This window comes from Sebastes umbrosus, chromosome 11 (assembly GCF_015220745.1).
Source record: "Sebastes umbrosus isolate fSebUmb1 chromosome 11, fSebUmb1.pri, whole genome shotgun sequence".
Classification (NCBI taxonomy): domain Eukaryota; kingdom Metazoa; phylum Chordata; class Actinopteri; order Perciformes; family Sebastidae; genus Sebastes; species Sebastes umbrosus.
Genome location: NC_051279.1, coordinates 25,473,697 through 25,488,785, shown reverse-complemented (window position 1 = coordinate 25,488,785; position 15,089 = coordinate 25,473,697). Strand labels below are relative to the sequence as shown.

General features: G+C 39.9%; 1 protein-coding gene across 2 annotated transcripts in view; it reads right to left on the bottom strand.

Moving 5' to 3' along the window:
- Positions 1 to 2,419: 2,419 nt before the first annotated feature.
- The window catches only part of cpne4a (copine IVa), a 61,625-nt gene continuing 48,955 nt past the window's right edge, over positions 2,420 to 15,089 (bottom strand). For both annotated transcript variants that reach the window (XM_037783604.1, XM_037783603.1), the window contains 7 exons: positions 13,183 to 13,242; positions 10,827 to 10,960; positions 9,950 to 10,004; positions 8,247 to 8,298; positions 6,853 to 6,986; positions 5,702 to 5,938; positions 2,420 to 3,311 (listed from right to left, as the gene is read on the bottom strand). In XM_037783604.1, coding sequence (XP_037639532.1) covers positions 3,180 to 3,311; positions 5,702 to 5,938; positions 6,853 to 6,986; positions 8,247 to 8,298; positions 9,950 to 10,004; positions 10,827 to 10,960; positions 13,183 to 13,242 — 804 coding nt within the window. In that variant the 3' untranslated portion in view covers positions 2,420 to 3,179. The remainder of the gene's footprint in view (positions 3,312 to 5,701; positions 5,939 to 6,852; positions 6,987 to 8,246; positions 8,299 to 9,949; positions 10,005 to 10,826; positions 10,961 to 13,182; positions 13,243 to 15,089) is intronic.

Here is a 15,089-nt window from a genome sequence, read left to right as displayed (position 1 = left end):
TTCCCTAGAATTTCCTACCAGAAGGAGACACAGGAGCAGCCCCAGAACTTGTTAGAGGGATCACTAATCCCATCTGGCCTGGGAACGCCTCAGGATCCCCTTGGAAAAGTCATCCAAAATCATCCAAAAGGTTTCAGTCTCAGGCTGCCCGGGACTTCTAGCTATACCATGACCTGGATGACAGAGAATCTTTACAGACACCTGGGAATAAGGACGTCTGGACTACCTTGTATAGCCTGCTGCCACAGCAACCCAGATCTGTATAAGTTGTGGAAAATCGATGGATGGATTATTTGGATGTGAAGTCTGATCCTGACTTGAGCAAACTTCAGAATTTAAGTAAGTTTGCACTGAAGGTTTTCTAAAACTGACAGTAAATGTCAGACAAAAGAAATGTTGACTGAAAGACGTGGACAATGTGGTTGCACCCTTACAAGGTCCAAATACCAGATGGGATTGTTCCAATGTCACCAATAAAAGGAAAACTCAGTAAAAGCAAAAGAAAGTGAATCAGCTCTTTCATCAGAGATGGGCAGGTGTTGTGGCACAAAGTGACCAAAAATCTATCATCTAAAAATCTCTCCAAGGATACTCAGGTTGTGCTTTTAAATCTACTCACACATTTTCATTTACATGTGAACATGCTTGAGAGTAGAACAGCCCCATCATCGGGTACATTGTAAACGTCATTATTACTCATATTACTCACTACCAGGAAACAGAAACCACAAGGACCGAGGAGTCCTGCATGGAGATTTGCATGCAAAACAACAGTTCATGCATCTGCCTCGCCTTTGGAAAAAACAGTAGAGGATGCAGACGTCTGTGAAGGCAGCTCGCTTGTTCACCTGGCAGAGATCCAAAATGCTTTACAACGTACGAACCTTACGAAATTTAGCAAAATATCGATAAACTCTTATAAAACCAAACCAGGAGGGGAGGAGGAGGTGGGGTTCATACATTCCTTCATCGACTGTTTCCCCGCCCATCATGCTGTCTGCAGGGAAGCAGTGTTTGGATTGGTCAGTGTTGTGTTTGTGTGCTTTTCACGTCCGTTAAAAACACTCCTGAATGTTACAATCAGCTCAGCCTCTGTAGGCCCCGCATGCACAACGGATGCTAAAGGTGCGACAGTTAGCATTTTTATACATGAAACCTAAGATGGACCGCCAAGTTATTCCTCACCTCACTGATACTTTTAGTGGTACTGTGCCTCATTTCCCAGAAACCTCGTAATGAGGGATTGAAGATTGCAAAAGATCACGACTTGTGAGCCTTCATGTCACTGGACAGCTCAAGTTGGTGGCTGCAAGTGTTAGTGCCTGGTCACGCCAGAAACTTGCGCCACCAATGGGCAGTGTTGGAAGTTTGGCGATGTAATGACTACTTGCAGGCCTAGTTGGTGAGCTACAGTGGCTGGTGAGCTAACTGCTGACATGCTAGCTAATTTGCAGATGCTAATCAGCCAAAATAGCTCAACAGGCTAGCTGACTTGCTACCAGTTAGACTAACTAACTTCTGGTTAACTTTTGGTTGCTAACTGGACTAAAAGTGATCACAGTTTAGATTTTACCATACATTTTGGAAGTTTATACACTTGCAGAGGAGGATTATATAAAATTTGATGGTGCGACAAAGCTAATATGATAGTTTCCTCGATTTTGGACTCATCTGTTCCCTGTCAAAACGGTTTCTAATTGGTCAACACTACAAACACACGTGTCAGAGTTCGCTACGTAACTTTCCTCTAAGCGAAAGCTCTGCATAGATTTACTTTGCCTCTGCAGGCAAATTCCACTGAAATGAACTGATTCTGATATGTAGTGTTGCTGTTATAAATGCTAATGTGACCCGGATGTTATTGTAAACACTATCACAAAAGAAAAGAGAAGCACAAACATTAGCTACAATTCTTAAAAGTAATGCTACATAGCTAGCAGATTTGCTTACAAAACAGCCACAAATGGCTACTAATAAGTGTAAACGCTGGTTTCTAGTGGTAATTAGAACTTGGATCATGACATCAAGAATGTTTACAAGATAGAAAATTAGCAATTACAGTTACTCCCACATGATAAGAGCTCTAAGGTATGGTAGCAGTAGCCTTATGTCCCATACTCAGGTCTGAAAAACAATATGATTCTTTGCTTAATATGTATGATTCATGTTGTGTCTAGAAGGTAACCCACAAGTTGCGACAAGTTGTCTTTCCCAAGACTCGCTGCCCGATAACATATCCAAACCTTAACAATTTGAGGTCAATGCCAAACCTTAACAATTCAAGGTCAATGCCTAACCTTAACCATTCAAGCTCAATGCCTAACCTTAACCATTCAAGGTCAATGCCTAACCTTAACCATTCAAGGTCAATGCCTAACCTTAACCATTCGAGGTCAATGCCTAACCTTAACCATTCGAGGTCAATGCCAAACCTTAACAATTCAAGGTCAATGCCCAACCTTAACCATTCGAGGTTAATGCCTAAACTTAACCATCTTGCGAGCGTTTCGCAGCTTGTTAGTTACCTTCTAGACACAACCTATGATTCAAATATCAACGAGACTCCTGTGCTTCTGTGTTCAAAGACACTAGAGGGTTTTTACACATTGCCCACGTATAATGTGTCCATGGTTTTCTATGTAAGCCCGCGTACTGTCAGCATCAAGACGCTCATCATTACAGATTGACGAGAACTGCATTGCATCAGGATGCCCCGCTCCCTTCGTTGATACTTTGGAAAAGTACCCATTTTATCACATTGCTTTTTGAATTGGCACATCTCAGCTACTTTGACTGCGTCCTCTGTCTGTTATGGTATATCCACTGTCGTCGTATGACGCGAAGATATCTGACTTGGCTATGTTTCCCCCGTGAGAGCATCTTAACTACTGTAGCACTTCTGTGACCAGCAGCTAGGCTACACCTGAAACACCGTCTAGCTGTTTTATGCCATAAAGCAATCCAGCAAAACTTCCTGTTTGTCCAACCTGTAAAATCCCTCCCAGTGTGGAGGCTTCTTGTTGTGATCACATTAATATTTTAAAATGAGACACTTCTTTGTGGTGAAATGTTGCATGTAGCACCTTTAACATCCGCATCAACAAAGAACAAAAGACAGTAAACATGTTTTTCAGTCCAGGAGAGGTTGTGCTGTCCGGAGGCAGCCGTGGCGGCGGCGCTCAGGGGCCGAACTTCCTGGAAGACTGGTACTCGCTGGGCACTTTGGGCTTGATGCCCTTGCTGTTGTAGTAGTCAACCACCTGGTTGGGCACCTCTGCTAACACACTCTTAGCCAGAGCAGCTGGAGACGCCTGAAGAGGAAACACAAGGAAAACATCCACCATAATTCAAATGGAAGTGTTCATTTCTTATTCACCTTATGCTGCCCCGCCCATTTTTCACTTCTGGTTTGAACGCAATTGTGTTATTTCTTCTAGTTTAGTGCCAGCAGTGCTATTAAGCATATGATTAAGCAGCTACACTGCGGCGATTGGACGGTTTACCAGAGATGGTTTTACAATACCACATCCATCAGCCATCATTGACTGGGAGGACGACATACGGAAATGTCTTGAAATCACATATGAGGACATTTGTAGTGTCTCATGGTTTTAGATGGCTCCGCTATGAGGAGTTACAAAAGTACCGAAGCATATCAGTACACAGGCCGGTCAGCATACTAAAGCACCACGTCGTGGCGTTTCTGTAAACTCTTACTGCCAGATAGATGCCGGGTGGCGGTAGACAAAGGTCCAAACTAGAGAGTGGAACTTTATAAAGAGTTGTTACTGTAGGACACAATAATGCTCAAAACCAAGCACCTGTTTTACACTAACTAGCTAGCTAGCTATCTGCTAGCTAGCTAGATAGCTAAAACTGGCTAGCTAGATAGCTTGTTATCTATCGCCAAATTGCCAGCTATAAATAGCTATCTAGCGTTAACAGAAAAAACTATTATACTTAACTATTAACTAAATTTTCATTAATTTACTATTTATAAATCATGGTTATCATAAAGTGTTACCAAAAATGAATAATACAGGTATTCAGTCCCTAAAATATGTGCACATAATAATGCAAACATGCTGTTTTGCAGATGATATGGCGAGGTGGACTAAACATAAAACCTCCTTGTTTTAAAAACTGATTTCTACGTTGGGGGTGAAACCCCAGACAGCGGCAGTAGTTAGAGAGTCAGTCGAGTCCGTCAGTCGAGTCTCCGCCTCGTTCTGCTGATGTCAAATGAGAATTTCTTCCTTTTGGCCCAAAGACCGAAAATCTCATTCATCACACAGATTAAACCCAGGAGGGAAAATATACCCAGTGTCTGTAAAATGAGTCTAAACTGTGAAGATAAATCTTCACTGAACTGTGGAGTCTATAACCTTCATACTTGTTAAAGACTGAAAATTCATTTCAGAGAAGTAAATTATTTCCCACTTATGATTGGTTGGCAGATTGCCGCCCCGTCTTTCTCCCTAAAATGTGAAAAACTCATTTCTTCAATAACTTCCTCCTCCTCCACCTCCAATATACTCTGATCAAAACACTCTTTCTGCTCTTCTTCTCTTCTGGCTTTCACAGTCATCCACAGCTACAAGATTTCAGGGTCACACTAAGTTATATATACACACACTGTATCATTTTCTATCAAGACATTAACACACCATCTGGTGCCCATATTTAGATGTTTTTAGCCCCTCATAATAGAGGCTGTGAACAGCTGAATGTGTTTGTAATAATAACTTAATTTACACAGCAAACAACAGGTGATTTATAGCAACTAACAACAGATTAAATAAAACAAAACGAGGGAAAAGGGAAGTAATAATGTTTAAAAATAATATGAACCGGTAAAACGGGGTGCAAATAAAAGAGGAAGCAAATGAGACTATGTGAAAGCATTAATGTAAAGCTGAGTTTTAAGAAAACATTTGTGAGGAAATTCAGGGTTTGGGGAATTGTTACTGTTTGCTATGACAAAATCAGGAAATGATACTTTAAGGTGCTTCTCCAACAGCAAACTGCAACTCACACTGATGTTGGTGTTGAGTTTGTCCTACAACACGGGTCACACAGTCGATTGTAGTTAGTTTAATTTGAAAGTTAATTTGTTTTGTAGATTGTTTTCGCGATAATAACATGTAAATGCAAATTTGTTTTAACGCCACTAATTTCTTTAACGCAATTTAGGATTTTTAGCTTGAAGCGGCTCAGTTTTAAAGCTAGAGTGAAGATATTGGTATCATATAAAATTAGAAAAAACATAATGAATATATTGGTACCAACCATGTCATACTAGCTTGTCATGAAGGAGGTTAAATACAGTCCAAACTTACACTCAATTTTGTCAAAGAAAAACTGTCATGGCCATTTTCCCTTGACCTCTAACCTCCAGATATGTGAATGAAAATGGGTTCTATGGGTACCCATGAGTCTCCCCTTTACAGACATGCCCATTTTATGATAATCACACGCAGGCACAACAATATGAAGGCCATGGCAACAGAAATTCATATCGTTCCTCTGAATAATGAGCCCCAAAGGAACCTTGCAAACAGGAAACAATAAAGGACCTAAAATGGCGCCTTGGGGAACTCCTCAGTAGGAGAAACTCACTCCTCTTTAGATAAATGAACATCTGTGTTGAACTGGGAACAGATTTTTTTTATTTCATTGGAAGTTCATTCGATAGACTCACATGTTTGAAGTTGCGGAAGGGGACGAACTGGACGATGTCCCGGAGGACGGGCTCTCCTTTGGGCGATCGCAGGATCCCGTCGTCGCCGTCCAGCATCTGCATGTCGCTGAAGTCGGCGTTCCCGATCCCAACAATAATGACAGACATCGGGAGGTGGGAGGCCTGGACGATGGCCTCCCTGGTGTCGGCCATGTCGGTGATGACGCCGTCCGTCAGGATCAGCAGGATGAAGTATTGCTGCGAGACAGAGAATAAAAAAACAGACTTTTCTTTTCAATTTTTCAGTCAAACTGGATCAGGAAATGTAATCTAACTGAGGTTCTCAGGTTGTCATAGTATATATATATAAATAACTTGGTTAGGTTTAGGCAACAAAACCACTTTGTTAGGATTAGGAAAAGATGGTGGTTAAGTTACGCCACACCGGAAGAAGTGTAACTTAAGTACAGAAGGTTTTTGACAAAAACTACTTAGTGGGGTTTAGGAAAAGATCGTGGAAGTGTTGAAACTTAAGTACAGAAGTTACGTGAATAATAAATCAACGTGGACTTCTGGTTTCACACGGGACATGAACAGTGGTCTCCTGGTGAAAGTCTAGTGTTTTTTACCCACCCATACACCTCGACCTCTTCTCTACGTTTGTCGCTCTTTATACTTCCTGGTTCACAATTATGTAGATTACATACAAATTGATTTTGTATGATTTACTTTTCGTAGATATAGCTTAGAATGGTGTATAGGCGCAGACACATTAACCCGACAACAAAGAACTAGCGGCGATGAAGGCCGACTGTTGTGACGCCTCACGTCGCCTTTGTTTTGGCTGACAAGTTGCACTTGAACACACCACAAAGACTACAACCGACGGCCAACTACCACGTATGTTCTGCGCCTACGTGAGAAGAAATAAAATGAATTACAGTGTATAACTTTTCGTAGGTATAAATACGAACAGTGTATAAGAACAGCCTGCAGAGTTTAGAGAGACTATGAAGTGGAGTTGCTAGTTTCAATCCAGACCAGTTTGGTGTCAAAGCAACTTTTCTGCCTCAACAACGACTGCCAGATAGCTGCTGAGCAGGTCAGTCAGCGGCTGACTGTGGTTGGATGAAGTGACCTATAAACCGATCCCGGCTCGGCGGCTCTCTCACCATGGCCTCTTTGGTGTGGACCTCCTGCGAGGCGGAGTTGGCCACCTTCTGGATGATGGGAGCGATGTTGGTTGGACCGTAGAGCTGCAGCTTGGGGAGGCAGGCCTGGTAGGCCTCCACCACGCCTTGGATACCTGACAGGACATAGAAATCTGAGTCAGGAAGTACAAACTCCTTCAGAAACATCCCTGGTTGTGATACTGAAGGGAGAAATCCTCTCCAGACTCCGGAGGACCGTTCAAGTTCACTCCGTCTCTCTCTAGATGTGTTTAGAGACGTCCCAGCATGCCCGGCGACAGCAGTGATGTGATTTAGTGTCTGAAGGTCACTGATAACACCATCTCCTTCACACACACACACACACACACGCTGAGTCTTAATTAAGAGTGTCGGTGTTGAAGTGTCTCTGAGCTGATCAATGACCTTTACAGCCGAGAGACTGAGAGCCCTTCAGCTAAACAGAGTCTGTCTCTCTCTCTGACCCAGTAAACAGAAACCAGAGGCCTCATTACACAAACATTTACTGACTGCTTCACCTCTCTTAACTTAACTTTCGAAAATAAGAAAATCCTATTTTTATTACAGAAGCAATTCCTAAACTAATGTTTGTGTCCTATCTTATCTCACACCTCCTTCTTATGGAGGATGGAGTCTGCCAAAATAAATACATGACTCAATAAATAAATATGTTATTAAATGAAGCAAATATTAAAAATAAATGTATCTATTAATTAATTGATAAAATGTGACATAAATTGATAATTGTTTTAATTTGCTTCTTTATTTATTTATATTTATATTAATTCCCTTATTTATCTGTTTAATTTTCCCCTTTATTTATTTATTATATTCATCATACATCATTTATTCATTTTTGCATTCATTTTGTATTCATTTATTTATTTTTGCATTTATTTGTATTTATTTATTCATTTTTTGCATTTATTTTTTATACGTATTTTTGAAAGTATTTATTTATTTAATTTAATATATTTCAGCACGATTTTCCCTTTACATTTCATCCCTTATTTATTTCCCAAAACGTATTAATTTATTTATTTTTGCATTTCTTTAATTTATTTTTAAATGTATGTATTTTATGTATTTATGCATTTATCTTTTATTTCTTATATCATTAATACTGAGACTGATCTGACTCCATAGTTCAGAGATATGATGTTAAAATCCTCCTACATGTGTTTGTCCACCTGAGTCACCTGGAGCCTCCGTCACCTCCTCCATCATTAGAGGCTTCAGATTGAGCGGACTCAGCTTCGTTATCACAAAACTAATCCTCAGATCTGAGAGTTTCTTTCACGCTCGGACTTCTGAGGCTCACTATCAAATATTTGACTCGTTTCTTTAAAAGAGAAACAGGAAATCAAAGTGCCTACCTGCACACTCCGGGTTCTCCTCGTTAAAATTCACCGCAAAGTCGTGGGAGACCTGGAGAGGAAGAGGAGGAGGAAGGAGATACAGGAAGTCTGTTTGATCTTTTCATCAGATAAAAAAAAGAAAAGGCTTCACCAGTGAAACGAGTTCCCTCGCTCTCTCTCCTCACCTTCATCCCTCTTCATCTTTTTTCATTTTCTTCTTCTTGACATCTAATCGGAGCTGCTGACTGACTCTTTCCTCCCAGTGTCTTATTAAAACAACCATTCAGACTCACAGGACAGGTAACCTCCCCCCCCACACACATCTCTAGGTGAGGCTAGAGGGTTTAATGACGGGGGTGAGTACAGGAAGTGTCAATCACTGCAGCAACTGATGCTGCATTCACTTCATATCAGAAAGACGGGCGCTTTTACGTATGTGATGGAAACTAAAGACATGGAGGAAGACAAAAACATTTAAAGTATTTAAAAAGAAAAGAGATGAAACTCTGGTGCTTTTGTGTCAACAGCCGCTAAACGCTGCTGCAGTAGGGCTGCCGCCATTTTGGACTGAAAACGCCAATGAGTCTGTGGCCATGGATGTATAAATATATGGAGGGCGGAACCTGCCAAAATCAGCAATAAATGAATGAATAAATAAATGACTCAATAAATAAATAAAATTAAATGTAGCAAAAATAAATATATTTTTGAATATAAAAAATAAATTTAGCCATTAATTAAGTGATAAAATGTGACATTAATTGATATTTCTGTTTTAATTTGCTTCTTTATTTATATATCTTTCTATTAATTCCCTTATGTATGTGCTTTATTTTTAATTTTCCCTTTTATTATTTTTTTTATTTAGTTTTATTATTTTTTTAATATATTTTTGCATTTCTTTTTTATTTATCTATTTATTTATTATAGTTTATTGACAACCCCCTCATTTGCCTAATGAGACAGAAATGCATAAAGAAATGTGTCAAATAATGTATAAAGAAAATAATACAGAAATAAATAAGTTTGGGGAAATAAATAAGGCGTGAAATGCAAAGGGAAAATCGTGCATAAATACATATATTCAAAAAATATATAAAATAAATGAAAAAATAAAAAAATAGGTAAAAAGAGTTATGTAAGAGTTATGTAAATAAATACATTTATTTATTTATAATAATATTTTTGCTACATTTAATGACATATTTATTTATTTATCGAGTCATTTATTCATAGAGTAATTTATTTATTTATTGATTGATTTTTTATTTTGGCAGGTTCCGTCCTCCATAATACCAGACCAAGAAGCGAAAACAAAAACAAAAGAAAAGTGTGTTCAACTGAGAAATGTTTTCTTACTAATGGACTCAACTTCTCACCAGTTCTACAGTTATATAAAGTCACTTTGACCTCCTGTAGTTAAGACTGAGTTGGACATTGAAACGCAGTATTTCCAGGTACTTGAATGGAGATAATCAGCACTTTTTATGTGAAAGCAGCATCAGACAAGCACCCGCCGGGTGCTGCATGGCATCATGGGAAGGGAAGTGAAGGAGCAGGAGGGGGGAACTATTCAACCAGCAGCACCCCAGGGTGACGAGGAGGAGGAGGCCGGCTGGTAATTACCGCCTTCTGGCTGAGGCCGACTCGCCCTCCTAGGGCCTCCCCCCCTCAGACAGAGAGCATGCTGGGAGAGACGGCGAGCTGAGCAGTTAAATTACCTTGTAGTCAGGAGGGATCTGAGCCCCGAAGCCGAACGCCGGGAACATTTTGTCACTGTGAGAAGAAAAAATAAGTCTGAGTAAGAAAGGAGGAGGAGGGTTTGTGATTGGCTGCCAGCAGGAGTTAACGAGCTCATTCAGAGCACCGCCACTTCAATACAAAGCACAGAAATGACTTCTGATTGGCTGGGAGGGTCGAGTGATTACTTCCTGCTCGGATCATACCACTGGAAAGTCAAGAAATTTCTCAAAACAAGTTGTTAACATAAATGAAACATGATTACTTTTATTGTTGTTGGCACTTTTTCTAAAAGGTAACACTCTTATTTTGGAGATTAACTAAAGGATTTCATTCACGTTTTGCGCATTAAGATATCCAATAGTTTGTTTTAACATGTCATCTACATCGCGGGTTGCCAGATACGGTTCGACAAGAAATAGAAATAGAAATCATGACAGTTTGTGGTGATTTGTGTTCCGGTTAAACTAACAAAGAGACATTGTGTTGATCGCTGAGCCTTTAGACGTGTTGGTTGGTGTGTTTTTGAATTGTGGACAGAGCCAGGCTAGCTGTTTCCCCCCTGCTTCCTCTCTTTATGCTAAGCTAGGCTAACCACTCTAGCTTTGAGTTAACACACAGATATTAACATCAATCTGAACATCTCACTCTCTGAGAATAATCGTTTAAGATGTTTCTGTCACTTTTCTGTCACAAATTGAAGATTTCATCAAATGAAAACAAACAAAGTTCTTAATTTGTTGGTTATTTGTTTTCACACCGTTTTTATGAGACTGTCCTCCCCCCAGGCACGTGTTCAAGGCAGGTTATTACGACTCATATTAATGTTATTTGTTGTGTGTTTTGATGCAGACCGACCTGTCGTAGTCCTGGCAGATCTCACCCACCGCCACCAGAGCCTTCAGGTACTCGTTGGGCTGGTACGGGTGGATATAGTGCAGAGAGCAGCTGTTTCGAGGATCTCCGTTAGACGCCGTGAAGTCGATGGCTACCTGGAGACACAACAACCATTCAGAGGTCAGCAGGTACATTTGAGCCTTTTTCCTCAGAGGTGAAAGTGCAGTCAGGTTACACTGTTCAATGTTTCATTCACTTCAATTAAAGCCCAGCTCAGAGTTTACTGTTGTGCCAATAGAGAGCTGCAGGAACGAGTCCTAAAACCCATAAATGAGTTTTAGCACTTCCTGTTCCCTCGGCTCAAAGTCAATGGGTTTTCAGAAGTTTTGGTTTGATACCTGAAATAATGTCTGTGGTGAACAAAAGCTGAAGAGACGGAGGGTGGAACCTGCCAAAATAAAAAATAAATAAATATGTCATTAAATATAAACAAAAGTAATATTAAAAATAATGTAGCCATTAGTTAATTGATAAAATGTGACATAACATTATATTTCTGTTTTAATTTGCTTCTTTATTTATTTATCTTTGTATTAATTACCTTATTTATTTAATTTTCCTTTTTATTTATTTAATGTATTTAATTTTATTATTGTTTTGTTTATTATTTTTTTACATTTATTTTGTATTTATTTTGTATTTTTAAATTTATTTTATATTTATTTTAGCATATATTTTTATTTATTTATTTATTTTTGCATTTGTCTTTTATTTATTATATATTTATTTTTAAATTTATGTATTTATACAATTATTTATTTATTTCTGCACGATTTTCCCTTTGCTTTTCACCCCTTATTTAGTTCCCCAAACGTATTTATTTCTGTATTCTTTTATTATTATTCTTTTATTATTATTATTATTATTATTATTATTATTATTATTATTATTATATATAATATATGTCTTTCTGACACATTTCTTTTTACATTTCTTTATGCATTTCTGCCTCATTATGCAAATGAGGTGTCACTCAACGTTCGTCATCATGGAGTCAGGATGCATGACTTTAAAAAATAAATGAATAAATATATAATAAATGCAAAAATTAATAAATAAATTTAAAAATTAATACAAATAAATATATTAATAAATAAAAGGGAAAATGAATCAGTAGAGTAAATAAATATGGGAATTAATATGAAGATAAATAAATAAAGAAGCAAATTAAAGCAGAAGTATCAATTTATGTCACATTTTATCAATTTATTAATAACTACATTTATTTTTAATATTATTTTTGCTACATTTAATGACATATTTATTTATTTATGGAGTCATTCATTTATTTATGCATTTATTTTTTATTTTGCCGGGTTCCGTCCTCCCAAGGTACATACATATATCATTTAGATATTCTATCCCTACATAAACGTCAGCAGCTTCTAGAGGGAATCGCTGTAAATGAAGAGTTTGAGTTTAAATAGAAGAAGTCTCGTCAGCTGTGAACTAAAATAACCTGCAGTCTGCGTTTCCTCTGGAGACGACGGGAACCAACAAACAATCAGTTGATTGGACACGCTGCTGTTTCTGCTGCTTTTCGTACTTCCACGCTTGTTTACATGCTGAATGAGTTTCTGACCCTCCTGGGCGATTAAACCTCTGAGGATTGTTTCACAAATACATGAGAATAGAAACTCTTTTCTGTTCTTTCTTCTGCTGGCTGACTGGCTGCAGGTTGTAGCTGAGTGTCTCCCGCTGATTAAACATTTAAACGTTCAGGGAAACAGTCGGCTCGCCGCTGCAGGAAGTGATGCAGCCTTATTGTGCTGTTGAGCTGAATGTTTACACGAGTTAACAAGGGGAAGACGCTGAGCGACGGAGGGAAGATGTATAAACTTTAGAGAACTGCTGAAGGAGTGGAGGTGTATGCCAGCATTCATTATACTATAAAAGTAAGATAAAATATATTTTATTGTTTGTGTAAGAGATGTTTTAAGGATCCGTGTTTTTTAAAAAGTTAATAAAATAGTATTTATAATTATAAACTTCCAGTCTGTTACTGTGGACTGGTTAAACTGGTCAGATCCCAGTGAGAGCTGCTGATGTTAACTGAGGCTACTGCACGTGTCGCCGTGGTTACCGTTTCCATGGTGACCTCAGAAATTACTCTGAGAACACGGGATGCAATTTTTTTCTCCTCCTGACGGGAATATGACACAGGAAGTTGACCCGAGCATGACCTCTGTGTGTGTCTGTGTGTGTGTGTGTGCGTGTGTGTGTGTGTGTGTGTGTGTGTGTGTGTGTGTGTGTGTGTGTGTGCGTGCGTGCGTGCGTGCGTGCGCGCGCGCGCGTGTGTGTGTGTGTGTGCGCTCACTGTGAACTGGATCTGACAGCCCCCCATGATGTAATCCAGGAAGGAGTGCATCTTGATGATCTGCAGACAGACAGAACACTTCAAAGGTTTAACTGATGAAACATCAGACAGAGCGATGATGTCACTCTTACATCATCAGCTGTTTCATTCATCCTCATCGACCAGCTGTTTGTTTACCAGTTGACTAGTAACAGCCAATCAGATCCGTGCAGGTGTAGACAGCCTTTATAACCCAACACTTCCTCTGATTACTGGAGACATGTTTAAAGGATTCACCTGAACATCCTGAGAGTGCTGATCAAACTACAACTTAAAGGGCCACGCCGCCACGTTTACACATGAGCATCAGTTTAATGGTCCTGGTTAGTCCTCCTCAGCCTGAGGCTCAAATCTCCAAGCATGAATGCCCTTAGTTGGAACATAGTTGCTCCGATATTTATGAAATTTCTTACCCATGTTGCTCTCATCATTTCGGATATATTTCTCATGGTTTTCATTAGCTCCGCCCAACCGGAAGTCGGACATTTTTAATATTGTGTGGTTTTCATGCATTTTATGCAAACTTTTACGAACTGCTCCTAGAGGGTTTATCGGATTCATTTCAAATTTGGTTGGTATAACCAAGCCTCCAGGAAGAGCGCCGGTCGTTGATTCCAACTTTCGTAGTGGCCAAACGGCGGTACTGCAACGTCCGTGTCCGTCACGTGATGCCATTTGACCCAAAAAGACTGTTTCCCATAGACTTACATTGGGAAAGAGACATCTGTAACTCAACTTCCAACTTCCCAGTATGAATACTCTAATAGCCCTTATTTAAATCATTAGGTCCTACATGTTGTAAAATGCACTAATAGCTGAATCCAGGGTTATTTCCCTTCCTCCGTTCCTCCGTGAATGAGACCCAGACCGAGGCCAGAGCGAGGGCTTGGAGGCGGAGTTAGCAAAGCCGTTACGACAGCGTGACGGCTGTGACCCCCGTGACAGAGTCATGTGACCAAGCGGACGCTACTGCGCATGCTCTATGTGCCCAATGGATGAGGAAGATCGCTGGAAGATCCGGGTACTTTTCAACTCGGCAGTCGAGCCATTTCGTCTTCATGCACCACTGAGACACTCTCACAGGAATGAACGGGGCCCCGCCTCCAACGCTGTATCCAGTTCTCTTATTACATCCATACTTTAATGACCTGATAACAGTTGAATCGGCTGTTCTAATCTTTCCTGTTTCATGCAGAGTTTAATGTGTGAAAATATGAATCAAAAATACACAAAGAAAACAAAAGATTTGATTCAGACAGAGTTATTATAGACTTCTCTGAGAGCATGTTATGTGTTATTAAAGGGGGGAATGAATAGAGATGCAGAGTTCTAGCTCTCTGCTGCTTTTCTCTGTCGTATATCACTGAGTATTTTATATCATTGTGTTTTGGACAGTTGGCCCCGTGCCTGAGTGGGCCCGCGGCCCCTGAGGCTCTGAATCCGCCGCTGGCTGCTCGCCTCCGCCGCCATCGTCTCTGACAGAATGAGATCAGAGGGGATCTTTATGAAACATTAAATATGAGCTGCTGTAAGGAGGGCAGAATGTAACCTCGTCACCTGCAGTCAGTTAGTGATCCGGCATGTAAACCTGCTCTCATTCTGTCACCTCCACGCTAACTCGCCTCCTGCTCTTAAAACATTTGGTTTCATTTCCTGCCTCCATTCCAACTCCTCATCCATCGAGTGTAAATGAGCCTTCGGAGCGTCTCGCTAATTTGTTTCCGTGTTGTGTTACAGCTCATTCTGCGTCGCTCTCTTCAAACCGCCGTAAACTGGTTGTGAAGCGGCAGCTCTTCACGTGTCGAGTGTTATCAGGCTAAATGTTATCTGGCGGCAGGATTCCCCCGACTCCGCCGTTCAGCATCGCC